This window comes from Propithecus coquereli, unplaced genomic scaffold, assembly GCF_000956105.1.
Source record: "Propithecus coquereli isolate 6110/MARCELLA unplaced genomic scaffold, Pcoq_1.0 Scaffold195, whole genome shotgun sequence".
NCBI classification, from domain to species: domain Eukaryota; kingdom Metazoa; phylum Chordata; class Mammalia; order Primates; family Indriidae; genus Propithecus; species Propithecus coquereli.
Window position 1 is genome coordinate 1673905 of NW_012144411.1, and position 16716 is coordinate 1690620.

General features: G+C 34.1%; 1 protein-coding gene across 1 annotated transcript in view; it reads right to left on the reverse strand.

The window, feature by feature from the left end:
* The window catches only part of MFSD8 (major facilitator superfamily domain containing 8), a 33052-nt gene that overhangs the window by 8375 nt on the left and 7961 nt on the right, over window positions 1–16716 (reverse strand). The window contains exons 3-9 of the mRNA XM_012643298.1: window positions 14373–14416; window positions 11771–12011; window positions 10623–10736; window positions 8896–9040; window positions 7408–7463; window positions 2826–2934; window positions 627–761 (exon numbers count right to left, since the gene is read on the reverse strand). Of these exons, the coding sequence (XP_012498752.1) occupies window positions 627–761; window positions 2826–2934; window positions 7408–7463; window positions 8896–9040; window positions 10623–10736; window positions 11771–12011; window positions 14373–14416 (844 nt within the window). The remainder of the gene's footprint in view (window positions 1–626; window positions 762–2825; window positions 2935–7407; window positions 7464–8895; window positions 9041–10622; window positions 10737–11770; window positions 12012–14372; window positions 14417–16716) is intronic.

The window sequence follows — 16716 nt, forward strand, 5'->3', positions numbered from 1 at the left end:
ATATCCCAATAACCCTGATTTGATTATTACACATTATATGAATGTATCAAATATCACATGAACCCTGTAAATATGTATATCTATTATATATCAATTTTAAAAACTCTCTTAACAAAAAAGAATTAAAATCAAGCAGTGTGTTTTAAAAAGGGTTCTGTGGTCAAATAACTAAGAAATGCCACAAACTGTATTTGCCATGATTATGATATAGGGTATATATATTGAAGACTTAGAAATTGTAGAATAAATAAGTTCAGTAATCTTAACCAGAATTTTCCAAACTTAACCATTGAAGTTTTTTTGTTACATAACATGTATTATCATACAAGAGAGCAAGGATTTATGAAATATTTAAGAAATACTTTAAGTAAAACATAATATACAAAGTATACATAATATACAAAAGGAGACAATAATTTACTATGTAAGATATTTTGCTTTACCAAAGAAATGCCAGAGGAAATTTTAAATCTGCTTGCAAACTTTCAAGGACTATAACTAATACATAATGAGAGAAAAGCTTTAAATTATTTTATTAGCCCAATCATTTGAATTGTTAGCTCTGTTTCATGTTTTACTTTAAAAAAAAAATAGACTTGAAACAAAACAAAAAATACATAACTTACTTTTTGGAAAGTAATTTAACCCCCAACAGAATAACAACTGCCTCAACTCCAAGAGCAGCAAGTATTATTCCATCATATAATACAGCTTGTTCTTGAGTCCAGGCATACATATCCATTGTTAATGGAGTAATGATGCTAAGAAAAACAAAAAAGAAATTATTCTTCTTTACCTCGCTGTAATTGTTATACATAAAGTGAAATATAAACTTTAATGATGATACCTACACATTCAAGAATTTGCATCCCTTTTAACACTGACACCAGATCTATATAAGTAAAAGTTTGAATACATTTTAAACACATTTTGTTGTTACATATCTAAGCAACTAAGTCTGCCTATTCATATTTTTATTTTTTAATGTTTAATTATATAATTAATATAGCCACATTGCAAAAAGGAATGAAAATAGGAAAAGAAAATAGGAAAAATAGGAAAAGAAACAAACCAAACCAATTATAAATCCTATCATTCAAACATAACTAAATAATCATGGTTATGTTTGGGGTTAAATTGGTCTCTTTTCAATGCAGTAATGTTACTGTTATTAAGTTATTAGAACCTACTGAATTTTTTTACTCTTCCTCAGTCTCTTCCTTCCCTACCTTTGAATGTATTAAATACATATTTTTCTCCCTACGTCTGTCTCCCTTCCTTTATGACTGCTGCCTTCCTTGCCTAGCTTCTTTTCCTACATTCTATGTCCTTCTATTAACTGACTACGAAATGAGATTTATATTTAGAATATTTTAAAAAAAAAAACAACACCATTTAAAAGTTTGAAATCAGATGAGCTCATGTAAAAAATGGTTTGGTGGTTTCTCAAAAAGTTAAACAGAATTACCAGATGATCCACGATTTCCACTTCTAGGTATATAAAGTTGAAAACAACGACTCAAACAGATACTTATACCTGTACATCAATGTTCACGGCAGCATTATTCCACCATAGCCAAAAAGGAAAACAACCCAAGTGTCCGTAACAGATGAATGGACAGACAAAATGTGGTATCTACCTATAATGGAATATTATTCTGCCATAAAACATTATGAAATTATGATACATGCTACAACATGATGAACCTTGAAAACACGCTAACTGAAATAAGGCAGACATAAAAAAAAATATTGTATGACTCAACTTATATGAGGTACCTAAAATAGGCAAATTCACACAAGACAGAAGGTAGAACAAAGGTTACCAGGGCTGAGTGGAGGGAAGATGGGGAGTTTATTTATTGGATGAGGAGTTCCTGTTTAGGATGATGAAAAGGTTCTGGAAATGAATAGTGGTCACGGTTGGATAACGCCACTGAATTGTGTACTTTAAAAATAGTTAAAATGGTAAATTTGATGTTATGTATATTTTATAATTAAAAAACCACCCCAAAAAATCAGATGAGGTAAAACTTTCATATATCTCAATAATTTGGAAATTAAAAAGATCGAGCAAATCTACATGTACTGACATTAAAAAGTCACAATGTACTGATAACGGAATAAGCGAAGTTGTCAAATTATAGTATCACATGGTCTATAGGAGTTTAATAAATACAAACACCAAACACACACATATACACATACTCTTACAGTTGCTCAGAAAAATGTTTGCAAAAATACAAACTGAAGTATTAGCAGTGGTTACTTCTATAGAAAGGGGTGGATACGGAAATACAGTTGTAATCTTTAGAATTGTTACAACAAGAATGTACTATTTTTATAATTTAATGAAAAAGTATTTTAAAAATAAAAGGACCATATGATAAATAAAGGTCAATAAAGCCTGCACAAGGCAGAGATTTTGCAATATACCAGTTTTTTTTTCAAGATCAGGGTTAGAGTTAAAATTGCTAGACAGAACCTTGTATACATAAGTAGGGAACTATATAGCTTAAAGTTAAGTAAATCATGACACTAAAGTTTTTTAACCGTATTTATCATAAAACTCAGATGAGATGGGGACAGATTAGTGAAACAGATTCCTTAACAAGAAAGTAAGATAAGGTAATAAGATTAAGGACAAAGAATGAACTATGTTCAAGTTAAAAACCATAAAACATATATACACTTTTTACATCATCATAAGAAAAATGTGACTTATATAAGGTTTTAAATAACATCTATCTGTCTAACAGTGCATTAAGAAATGAAATACAGGTGAATACATAATCTGATTTAGATGAAGACAGAAAAAAACTTACGTTTCAAAAAGAGCAAAGATAAACAGAATTACAAAAAACAGAATATTGGTGGCCACGACAGCAACTTGATCAATATTTCCTTGGGGAACTTGAACTTCATCTGTGTTTGCTATAGGTAAATAGGAGAAAAATTATATTACCTATACATGTAATTTTCTTATGGCAATAAAATGTAGAAATTATATGTAGCAAATTCTATGAATAAACACTTAAAATCATTTTTAGGCTTCAAAGTAGTTTAACAGAAACAGGATTTATATGACAGAAATAATTTTTAAATGCCACTTAAAAGTAAATTTTCTTCCCAGGAGATATATTTCAATCCTATTACCTCAAGAAATACTCACACTTATTTTCTATTTGGTGTCTCTCAATCCAAAATAGGAATGTATTTTATAGAATTCTATAATATAGTGGTATCATACTAAATACATTTGCTTTAAATTTCAATTGCAGGCCGGGCACGGTGGCTCACATGTGTAATCCTAGCACTCTGGGAGGCCAAGGCGGGCAGACTGTTTGAGCTCAGGAGTTCGAAACCAGCCTGAGCAAGAGCGAGACCCCATCTCTACTAAAAATACAAAGAATTAATCGGACAACTAAAAATATATAGAAAAAATTAGCCAGGCATGGTGGCGCATGCCTGTAGTCCCAGCTACTCGGGAAGCTGAGGCGGAAGGATCACTTGAGCCCAGGAGTTTGAGGTTGCTGTGAGCTAGAATGATGCCATGGCACTCACTCTAGCCCAGGCAAAAAGAGTGAGACTCTGTTTCAAAAAAAAAAAAAAAAATTTCAATTGCAGGTTTTTTTTGACATTACCTAAATCTTAAATTTACAAAAGTTTCACGAAGAACTCAAGTAGTTTATTAAATCAGCTCCATTTCTATGATTCACTTCAATGGATACATATTTGGAATTTCAATGCTATGTTAAATTAGTTATCAGTAAAAATCCCTTTGTTTTCTTCCAAGCACAGGTGCATTTTTTAAAAAAAGAAAAAAGAAAAGAAAACCCTCTGTTCTTATCACCATTAAAAAAATCCTTATTACTAACACATCTTAAGTAAAATTCAAAAAAAAATCCTTATGTTACCATTTGTATTTCTGCAAAGAATAATCAGGATTTGATGGTGGTTTTATAAATTAGGAGGGCAAAGTAAGTGTATTGACATTTCATCTTGAATGATATAGTTAAGCTACACATACAATATAAGCTATTCCTAGTATAACTGAAAAGTACACAGACATGTACATCTACTCATACATATCCATCATGCTGTTTTGTAATTTATCCACTTATTCAGAGTAAACCAGGTAGATATTACAAGAATGTGTTCATTTATGTCTTTGAATGTGTGTGTACTGGCAGTGGGAGGTGGGGGGAGTATGATTTTCCTAATGTGCAGTAAGTTTCTATAATTTTTTTCATAATAGTGCCTGCCTTTATATCTCAGGATTCTTGAGAAAGGAGTTCCTCCTCCAATAAGTATATGTGGAAATAGTCTGCTATACTTTGGGGGAATTAAGCACCTTGGACACTCAGCAAAGGCTAAGACCTCCCTTTCTAATCACACAAAGAGAACTGATCACCTGTGTCTGGATCCTTTTCCAGGGATAGACCCTGATCTTCGTGGCCCTTGTATTATTGGATAGATCACACTGATTTCTTTTTTTTTTTTTTTTTTTTTTGAGACAGAGTCTCACTGTCTTGCCTGGGGCGAGTGCCCTGGGGTCAGCCTAGCTCACAGCAACCTCAAACTCCTGGGCTCAAGCAATCCTACTGTCTCAGCCTCCCGAGTAGCTGGGACCACAGGCACGCGCCACCATGCCCGGCTAATTTTTTCTACATATATTTTTAGCTGTCCAATTAATTTCTTTCCATTTTTTGGTAGAGACGAGGTCTCGCTCTTGCTCAGGCTGGTCTCGAACTCCTGAGCTCAGAACGATCCACCCGCCTCGGCCTCCCAGAGTGCTAGGATTACAGGCGTGAGCCACCGCGCCCAGCCCACACTGATTTCTTAATCGCCATCTGGAAGCCAGTCTTTACTCTTTCAAATCAAATATCAGATTGCCCAAATCAGACTGGAGTTTGCTTCATAATATGTGGTTAGTTTCCTATAGCCTCTATGCAGTGCTGGCTTCAGTGGGGAATCTCAGAAATGCTGCATCCTAGACTGTGGGGATTAACTAGGTATCCTAATTATAAGAATTTTAGAAAAGACTATCTTAATATAGTGATTCAATTCTATGTAATTGGAAAATATAATCGTATCCCATGATAACCTCTTTAAACTTGAGTATCTTTAAAATTAAAACAATTATGGAAGTTTTTTAGTAGATGTGTTTTATCCAAATTTGTTGAAATTTATAAATGATTTTATAAAAATTATTTTGAAGTACCTAGAAATCTTGTGAAAGAAAACAGATGCCTCTTCTAAACTCATTCCCATTCGTGCTTTAGAACAGTGAAGTCCAACAGAACTGTAACCTGATGGAAATGTTCTTTATCTATGCTGTCTAATACAGTAGCCACTCACCACATATACCCATAATTGAGCACTTGAAATGTGGCTCCTGTGACAGGAAATAAAAAAAAAAATTAGCCAGGCATGATGGTGTGAGCCTATAGTCCTCCTACTCAGGAGGCTGAGGCAGAAGGATCACTTGAGCCAGGAGTTTGAGGCTGCAGTGAGCTATGATGATGCCACTGCACTCCAGTCTGGGTGTTAGGGCAAGACCCTGTCTCTAAAATAATAATGATAATAATAATAAATAAATAAATAGCCAGATATGATTAGTGGCTACCGTATTGGGACAACATAGCTCGAGATGTTTGCTACTCAAGGTGCAGTTTGTAGACCAGCAGCATCAACTCACATGGTAGTTTGTTATAAATGCAGATTCTCAGGATCGCACTAGGGTTGCCAGATTTACTAAATATAAATACAGGAGACCCAGTCAAGTTTAAATTTGAGATAAACAATAACTGTTAGTATAAGGACATTCCATGCAATATTTGAAATTTAAGTATAAGACTGTCCCATAAAATATATTGATCATATTTATAATAAAAAAATGTGTTTATCTAAAATCCAAATTTAACTGGGTGAGACATACTTATACTAAAATATTATTTAAATTTAACTGTGTTTTATCTGGCCATCCTACTTAGGCCTCACCCAGGCCTACTGAATCAGAATCTGCATTTTAACGGGTCCCAAATGATTTCTAAGCACATTAACGCAAATGAAGCACTGATCTATATTGTCATCCCCTTCCAACTTCTAAAAGACTGCTTTTTACGTATCTTCTCCTTCTCATACCTCAATCATATCCTCTTACCTTCTTCATTCCCTGACCTGATAGCTCCTTGAAGTTAGCATCCTATTTTTCACCTTTAAAAAAAGTAGTTTATACGCACTGCTGGCACTTTCTCACCTCTCATTCTTGCTTTCTTTTCTTTCATTCCTTTAAATTAATTAATTTATTAATTAATTTTGAGCCAGGGTCTTATGTTGGCCAGGCTGGTCTCAAACTCCTGGACTCAAGAGATCCTCCGGCCTCAGCCTCTTAAGTAGCCAGGACTACAGGCATGTGCCACAGCTCTTGGCTTCTTTTTACTTTTTATTTTGCAAGTTTTCAAACACATGCTCATATATCCATCCCCTAGACTCAACAATATTTTGCCATACTTGATTCATTATCCCTTCCTTCCTTCCTTTCTCTCACTTTCTCTTTGCTGCTGTAGTGTTTTTTCACTGGGTACCTCAAACTCCTATTTATCCCTTCTCCATTCTCAGTCACTGCCCTAGTTCAGGCTTTCACACACCTGAATTAGCCTCCGCAAGGAATCTATTGTCATATCTCTCCTATGTTCAAAAACTTACTATCACTCTTCATCACTATGCTCACCACCCCACAACCTTTAACTTTACCTTCCACTATTTCTGTTGTGAAAATTAAATAGCTATGAAAGTACTTGGTAAAATAAGATCGTTTCTTTTCCACAATTTTATAAACTCATTGAGGGCAAGGACTGAGTTGCATTCTTTCATATGGCAGGATACTCCCCAAAGAGGACATAATTAATACTTAAATAATAGCTTATTTGGTAAAATATACCTATTTACAAAGTTCTCTGACTTAGACGAATCAAAGAAGATCTAAAGGATGAAAATGTATATTTGTAAAGTATACCAAAAGAATAAAAATTAAAAAGAGAAACCATACCTATTCTCATGATTAAGGGACTAAACAACTGCTTGAAACAGAAAGACACATTTATTGGATAGCAAAGTTACTGAAATCATTCCAAAACTCTCAAAGGTTCTCGAATATTGGCTCTTTTAAATTAAGAAAAAGTGATTTTTAGCAATGGTGTTAACTTTGTTAATCGTGAACACCAAATAACTGATATGGGTATGTTTTTAATAAAAATCAATTTAGGTCACATTGAGCTTTGAAGCTATTCCCCAATCACCCACTTTATTGTCCTCAAAAGTAAAATCCAAGTAAATATCAAACAGATAGAATCATTAGAACACTTTGATAATGTTACAGTAATTCAAACAGGTTAATAGTACCTTCTTCAAAATTAATATTTTTACACTGTCGTCCTGAGTCATCCACCCGATGTTCTCTTAAAAAGAAAAACATAAATATTTTATCTATGCAATGCTTACTATAATAGAGAAATGGTTTAAATTTATTACTAGCATTGTATTTTTTCACATTCTGACAGAGTTTGTTTCATTAGTTTCTGAGTAATGAAATTATTACGAAAGACATATAACCAATAAACTTAAAAAGAAGTTACAATTCTTATCATATTATCACATATAGGTAAAATAAAAAGAAAAAAACCCCAATTCATCCAAAAACAAACATGATCTACCTTAGTATTTCAAGTTTTTCAGTGATTTTAGTTTTTTAATTTTTTTTTTTTTTGAGACACAGTCTCACTCTGTTGCCCGGGCTAGAGTGCCGTGGCGTCAGCCTAGCTCACAGCAACCTCAAACTCCTGGGCTCAAGCGATCCTCCTGCCTCAGCCTCCCAAGTAGCTGGGACTACAGGCATGCACCACCATGCCCGGCTAACTTTTTCTATATATTTTTAGTTGTCCAATTAATTTCTTTCTATTTTTAGTAGAGACGGGGTCTCGCTCTTGCTCAGGCTGGTTTCGAACTCCTGAGCTCAAACTATCCGCCCGCCTCGGCCTCCCAGAGAGCTAGGATTACAGGCGTGAGCCACCGCGCCTGGCCTCTAGTTTTTTAATTTTTTTAATATTTTCAGTGATTTTAAACATTAGTTATAAATGTTTTTAGACTATTGGATAAAGCACTCTAAAGAAACAAAGTAACAAAACTTACGTAGTTTTAGAAAATTTCTTTTAATATATATAACTAGTAACTTTTGTATTTAAGGCTGATACTAATCCATTAATTTACTTAAAATGTTGCTTTCATGCCATTCCCCTACTTAGAAACATAGAGTTAATAAATCAAGACCAAAACTTGGGCCGGGCGCGGTGGCTCATGCCTGTAATCCTAGCTCTCTGGGAGGCCGAGGCGGGTGGATTGTTTGAGCTCAGGAGTTCGAAATCAGCCTGAGCAAGAGCGAGACCCCGTCTCTACTAAAAATAGAAAGAAATTAATTGGACAACTAAAAATACATAGAAAAAATTAGCCGGGCATGGTGGCGCATGCCTGTAGTCCCAGCTACTAGGGAGGCTGAGGCAGGAGGATCGCTTGAGCTCAGGAGTTTGAGGTTGCTGTGAGCTAGGATGATGCCACGGCACGCTGCTCAGGGCAGTAGAGTGAGACTCTGTCTCAAAAAAAAAAAAAAAAAAAACCAAAACTTGAATCTTCAAAGACCTTCATAATATGTTCTCATTTATCAGGTTGTCTACTATTTTAGTTGCCAATACTACATGCTTTGGCTGATTAAAAAATACAAACACAACTATAGACAATAAAAACCAAATATATTTCATAAGGATAATTAGACTCCAAAAATTAAAAAGTATACTAAATTTCACAATCTACAAAAGCAGTTTTGTCATTTCTAATTACCTTAACACAGCAAGGATCAGAATAATATTGAAAACTCCCAAGAAGGCGCCAAGTAAAACTGGTGCTGTGTACATGTTTATCTGCAGCTTAATCGCATCCCATGTCACACCCTTTTCTCCAATGAATGCAAAACAAGTCTGAAAAACTTATTAAAATAAAATGCACACAGGTGAATTATTACATGGGAGGCATAGGCTAAAAAAATTAAAAAGACATTTACCATAAGTTTTGGAATAACATTATAAAATCATCCATCTATATCATCCATTCTTAATAGGTACAAGAAAATTGGTTCTTGAGGTAGGGGGGAGACAAAAAATTACTCTTTTTATATATAAAGCTCAGATATATATGTAGTACACAAAAGATATATGATAGATGTGGTACTAAAATTTTATGGGACAGAGTGATCAGGGAAAAAAATTTCTAAAGAGCCTCCTTAGGGAGAACATAATGAAAAAAAGGTAGAGAAAGATGATCTACATGCATTCACAAAGGATTATATCTAAAGTAACTTGTCAGCATCTCCTTTTTAAAAAAAAAATCTCCATAAGCAATTTAAATTATGTAATTTCTTCCATAAATCAATTATAAAAGTTTAATCAATTTCATTATAAGAAAGAAAATATCACATTTTAAGTGAAATATTTTACATATTATTGTGTAGATGGTACCTAAATTATATACATTTAATATCATTTAAATTTGGATTTCTGACAAAAATTGGATTGGAACAGTACTGGTTTGCTCTCCTGGTTTAGATTCTACAAAAGGCTCTATAATAATGTGCATGTAACCTCAGAATGAGGATTTAGATACTGCACCTAAAGCACCTAGAACAGTATCTACCACACAGTAAGCTCTCAATAAATATTAGTGTTTGTTTAGTGGTTATTATTATTGGAAAAGTCATCTAATCTCTTCAGGCTTATATTTACTCATCTATAACACAAAATATTTAAATGAGATAATCTTTAAAATGCTTTTAAGGTGGTCAAAAATATTTACTGAGAACCTAAGTCTATACAAGGTACTGAGCTCGATACTAAGGGTAGACTGCTAAATAGAAAAGACCCAGACCATGTCTTCATGTATTTTACAATATGGCATTAAGGTTCAATTATTCTAAATTTCGGCTTATATTTGTTCCAGAATACTATTTAATAAATTGAAATATTAGATTTTGATGAACAGTGGATTAGATTCTGTTCTGTTGAGCCTTTTTTTTTTTTTTGGCTAAATAAAAGGAAGTAATGGAAACTGAGGTGGGGGTGAGGTGTTAATGATGAAGTAAACTGAGTTGGATTCAAACTGATGATACTCACAACTGTAATATTAAAAGTATGGACCAAATATACAGTTTCTCAATGTTATTCTAGGTATAAAAATGACTAATTTGTCTACTCACTTAGCAGAAAATTAATTTGCCTTGGGGAAGTATTAAATTTCATTAATATTTTTATACTCAGCAAAAGGGTGACCTTGGACAATTGACTTAGATTCTCTATGCCTTGGCATCCTCAACTGTAAAATGGGACTAATAGTACTAAATTTAGAGGATAGGTATCAAGATAAAATGAGCCTAGCCTCACTGCTGGATCAAAAAATATTCATTTCCCTCCCTTTTTCTTCAGGTATGAGGTTTTATACTTGGATTACACTTAACACTTGAGTCTCAATAGTTCTCCCAATTCAAATTTAGGTAATGACAGGTGAAGAACACCTACCTGGGCCAAGAATAAAACCTAATGCTTGACAGGCACTTGTATTTGCCATGGAACTTGTTCTTTCCTGAAGGGAAGTAGCACCAGCAATATATGACCTAACAACTGCTACATTTCCTAAAAAAGACACAATAATCCAAAGTAAAAGAAAATATTGTTCAGTTTTTAAAATTCAGTCTAACTTGACTTTATACAGAAGAAGAAATATTGGTCAAGAGTATAGTCACTACTTCCTCTTTACGGTCATACAAAGAATGTAAGCTAGTTCTCCTGATCAAATGCATCAATTAATGGAACATAGTATTTTTAGTAATATGAAATCACCACTAGAGATCTGAGTGAATGAAAAGATGATATAAGAATATCAAACTTTTCATTAAAGAATACCATGATAGCACTGAGGGAATAGCATACCACTGATTGCTACAATTATTTTCAAGGTGTCACAAACTCTCTATGCATAGACCATGAGAAATTTTTTAAAAAGGCACTAACAATTTAACTGAAAAATTTTATTGAGCACTGGTTATGTTCAAGAGACTCTGCTAGGGGCCACAAAATATTTAGAAGTATTAAAAACTGTCTCTAGTTGCACACGTTTATTGTCTGGTTGGTGAGAAAGTATAAAAACGGTATAAGACTATAAGCAAGTGCCAGAGACGTGTCAGAGAAGATTAAAATCTGTTAAGGGGCAGGGTAGCCTAAGAGGGCTTCATCGAAGATGTGGAACTTGAATTGAATTTTGTTTAGTTTGTTTGACTAAACAAATTTTGTTTGTTTGCTTTTGCTTTTCCTGAGGCAGGGTCCCAAGATGTTGCCCAGGCTGGTCCTGAACTCTTGGGCTCCACAGATCCTCCTGCCTCAGCCTCCCAAGTAGCTGGGACTACAGGTACAAGCCACCGTGCTCAAACTTGAACTGAATCTTGAAGATGAAGAATAATGGGAACAGAAGAGAAGCTACGGGTAATGGGAACATCATGAGCAAATGCAAAATGAGAGAAAAGATTATTTGTCTATTTGCAATGAGAGATCTGCATGTTGAACTGTGAAATATGAGATCGAGAAAGTATGAGACCAGGTGAGAAAAGGCCACAAATGTCAGGATGAATGTGAATTTGAAACAATCAAACATACACACACAAACATTTTACCTGCTCCAAATCCCACCAATCCACGAGCAACCAGCATGTAGTATTTATTATGAGAAGCTGGGAGGTGGACGTACGCATAGAGGCAGTTGGCTGCCACCGAAATGAAGATGGAGACGGTAAGAGGTTCTTTTCTTGGTCTATAATTAGACCATAAACCAAACATAGGTGAAGCTACCATTTGGCCAAGACTAAACGAAGCAATAACCCAGCCCAAAAAACTTGCATCAGCTGTCTGATCAATCTGCAAAGAAAGTATAATACCTTAAGAATTGTTATCCAAGAAAAGTAAAATTTAAAACCTTAATACATTTGTTGGACCACGTAAATTTTCCTACTAGAAAAATAAAAACAACAATTCTAACATACAAGTTTTATAACACTATAGTCATAGAAAGGGATTAAAACTTTTAATATTACAATTAAATGTGCTAACAATTCACTGTCCATAAGGGAAAAATGCTTGGGAAGCTTTATCTTTTAGAATGATTATGGAAATTTCTGGTTCTTAAAAATCTTGTTAAAAAGATAATCACCCTATGTGTAGAGCAATAATATCACGAAAAATAATATAAGCTATTCTTTAATTCTTTTTTTAAAAATTTTCATTTTTTTAGAGACAGGGTCTCACTCTGTCACCCAGGCTGGAGTTCAATGGTGCAATCATGGCCCACTGCAGCCTCAAACTCCTGGTCTCAAGCGATCCTCCTGCCTCAGCCTCCCAAGTAGTACCACCATGCCTGGCTAATTTTTTTTTTTTCATAGAGACAAAAATCTCACTATAATGCCCAGGCTGGTCTTGAACTCCTGTCCTTAAGCAATCCTCCTGCTTTAGCCTCCCCAAATGCTAGGATTACAGGTGTGAGCCACCATATCCAGCCCTAATTCTTACACATACAATTCTAATTTTTATTATTTTAATTAATTTTTTTTTTTTTTTAAGAGATGAAGTTTCATGTTGTTGTCTAAGCTGGGGTGCAGGCGTGATCATAGCTCACTATAGCTTCAAACTCAAGCGATCCTCCTTCCTCAGTTTCCGGAGTAGGTGGGATTACAGGCTCAAACCATTGTGCCAGGCTCTGAATTCTTATAAACACAATTCTTTAGACTTATGCTACCCCCTAAGCTAAATAGCCATTAGCACCATAAATCTATTTTTTTTAAAACTGAGCACAATAGTCAAATGCATAAAGAGGATAATCAAAACATAAAAGCTGATAGACAATTCTTCATTCAACCTATTACTCATTAAACCTAAACCTTACTTAGGAAAAAAAATTTTAAAAACCTAATACTAATTCTTCTTTGCTACATAGACAATAGCTTTATAACATATGGTAGAATATTCAGTATTCTACCACTTAGAGAGGGTTTACATATCACAATAAACTTTTTTTTGTCAGCAGGGTGGGACAGGGTCTCTCTCTTGCCTGGGCTAGAGTACAGTGACATCATCGTAGCTCACTGCAACCTTAAACTCCTGGGCTCAAATGATCCTCTTGCCTCAGCCTCCCAAGGAGCTGGGACTACAGGTGCACACTACCACACTTTGCTAATTTTTCTATTTTTTGTAGATAGGGTCTTGCTATGTTGCTCAAGTTGGTCTTGAGCTCCTAGGCTCAAGCAATCCTTCTGCCTCAACCTCCAAAGTGCTGGGATTACAGAAGTGAGCCACCATGCCTGGTCTCCTTTTCTTTGTATTAATAAATTACCCAGTTTTGGGTATTCTGTTATAAGCATCAGAAAATGAACTAATACAAACGGTTTTAGAAAGTAAGGAGAGGACAGCAATATCAAATATTTTCTAGATGTCAACTAAAGTAAGGACTGAAAAGTATCTGTATGATCAACAATTAAGTCATTGGAGACCTTACAAGAGCAGTTTTAGGGTAGCAGAGGAGGTAATCAGATAGTAGAAGATCAAGGAGTGACTAGGAGGTTAGGAGGTACTGGGGAACTCTTTAAGAACCTTAACTGTAATATTATTATAAATGAATTATGTAGCCAACTTACGTACTGATTTTTATGAAGTTCATTCCTGGAGATTTAAGATAGAATTGACAGGACTTGATGATCAACTGATGTCAAAGTACCTACTGAACTTACATCTTCAAGTCACCCCCTCCTCCTCTTCCAGTGCTAACAGCATCAAACACATACTATCTATTCTTTTCACAACAATACCTGATAACCCAAATTAATTCTATGGGAAAATCATTACATTATTCTACAGAAATATAATTTGTACCTTATGGGAATTTGGACTATGTTTAGTTTAGTTTCCTTTTTATTAGGGAAGAGGTAGTGATGGGATGTGAAAGTGGCTTATGAGTAGGTGACCACACATCTACATTGACTGGGACTGTCTGGGCATAATCCTGTTTTTCCTGGTATAGCATCTCTTTTCACTTCAAAAGTGTTCTTATTTGCATAATAAAGCATATGGTCACCTTACTTATAAGCTTCTTTTGAGGAACCATTATCTTGTTATTCTAATAAAGATTAACCATAGAATACAAAAGAGACTCTCTGGAAAATGCTTAACTACATAAGAGTTACTACCACTACAGTTACTTAAGAGAAGAATAGATTGAAATGCACAAACCTTTTGGAGATACGGCCATATTGACATTATCACAATAGAAAAACCTGTTAAGAGAAAAACTTGATTATTTATACTTATAATAATTTAATCACTATTACAGACACAAGTTTTGAACTATATACCATGGGTTTTAAAATATTCTGAACCTACAAATTTATGGACACAAAAATGCCCAATCTATCAAGGAATGAGATTTTAATTACCAGAGGAAAATAAATACTAAAGGCTTGAAAAGAACACACAATTATAGTCCCTGATCATAATTAATACAATAAAAGCAGAGGATCTATTTCTCCTTACTCAAGTGCCTTTACTACAAATGGAAAGCTTTGTTAAATTTTTATAGCAGAAATGAATGGAGGAAAGATCACTTTGTTAGACAGAAAGTGCTAGGCTTCTAGCCTGTGTTGTTTGGGAGAGATAATTGCCTGTACGGAAGACTAGGAAGAAAGAAAATGATCACCTAAAGGGGGTAGTGACTATAAAGAACAAGTATACTTCAAGATGGCCATATTTTAACAGAAAATTCATTCTCTCTGCTAGTCTTAACAGTTTGAGAACTGTAATGATTAACTCCAATGCTTTTGGTCAATTTTAAATGTTAGGCAAATCCAATCCGAAATTCTATCAAACCTGTTTTTTAAAATAGCTTTATTGAGATATAATTCACATACTACACAATTTACCCACTTAAAGTATACAATTCAATGGTTTTTAGTATAATCACAGATGTGTGCGACCATCACTACAATCAATTTTGAAATATCTTTGTCACCTCAAAAAGAAACCCTGTACCCTTTAGGTCTCACCCTGCTACCCTTCATTCCCTCTTTCATCAGCTGTTAAGCAACCATTAATCTACCTTCTGCTCTATAGATTTTCCTGTTCTGAACTTTCATACGAATAGAATCATATATGTGGTCTTTTGTGTCTGGCTTCTTTCACTTATTAATAGCATAATGTTTTCAAGAGTCATCTATGTCATAGCATGTATCAGTACTTCATTCCTTTTATAAAAATAATTTAATTATTAGTTTCATTTAAAAATATTTTGAATTGACAAATTGACTTTGATCAATAAAGGATTGAAAGCACCAATTAATTTGAAATCAAGCTTATAATTTTGCAATAAATAAACTTGTAAACAAGTAAAATGTTTAACATGCCAATTAAAACCTAAAGATAAAATTATTTTTTTGCTGTTAAATTTGAAATTATTTCTTACAATTTTAGATAATTGAATACTAAAAACTAGAAGTGTTTTAAATAGAAAAAAAAATCTGTTGCAGATGTTGCTACAAAAATAACAACCATTTGCCCCCTTCCACTTTCCTGACAGAATCCCAATTTTATTCAGGTATCCATCTTTCCTCAACAAAGCCTCAGGGTCCAGTAGAAACTATGTCTACCTCCAATTCCATAGAGTAGATCCTGATTAGTCTAGAAAATTCAGTCGAGGTAATCCCATTATCCTAGTTGCTGATGGGTTTTGAAATTGACAGGTAACCCAGTTCTGACTAGTGAAGTGAAGGGTAGTTTACTTGGGAACCGCTAGTCAACATGGGGACCTCTGGGAAAGAAATCCTCATGTCTGAAAAGGCTTAAAAAATAGTCCCTTTAAATCAATAAAAATTGTCATGAATGAATGTGACACCTTCAACTGCTGTGGCATTCTTGCTAAGAATGAAGTCAAAGTATAGAAGAGGGTAAACCCAAAAAAGTTGTTGAAAAACAGAACCAAAGTCCTACCGAACCTCATCTGGAGTTGTCCTGCTATGGACATCTTATGAGAAATAATAAATTTCATTACTGGGTAAGCCCATTGATTCAACATTTTTTTGATATTTGCAGAAGGCATCCTAAGTAACACACAATGCAAGAAGAAACTGTATTACCAAGAACTGTGAAAATATCCTTTATTATTCACTTTTCTTTGCTTTTAGCTTTATTTAAATTGTGTTTTTACCCAGTGTTCAATCATGCACAAGTCTGGCAAGTGAGAGAAAACAGGATGACTGAGATAAATAGAAAAGGTATGGAAAACAATTTAGTAAAATGACTTTCACTAAATGCCTCTCTGGGAAGGAAACCACTTGTAAAATCAATGCTTATACATTTAGAGGGTCTAAATTTGGAAAAAAATTAATTCCTTAAAAATATTCCTTTAAAAATTATCACAGTACTGATAATTCCTATATAATCCTCATCCCTTATTTTTAACATTACAGATACTAATATTTTGAATAGTTTTCCTCTTGAAGTTTTACTTTTGAGTAACTACATATTCAGAAATAATGCTCATAGGTTAAAATACATCAATACAGGGGCCGGGCGCAATGGCTCA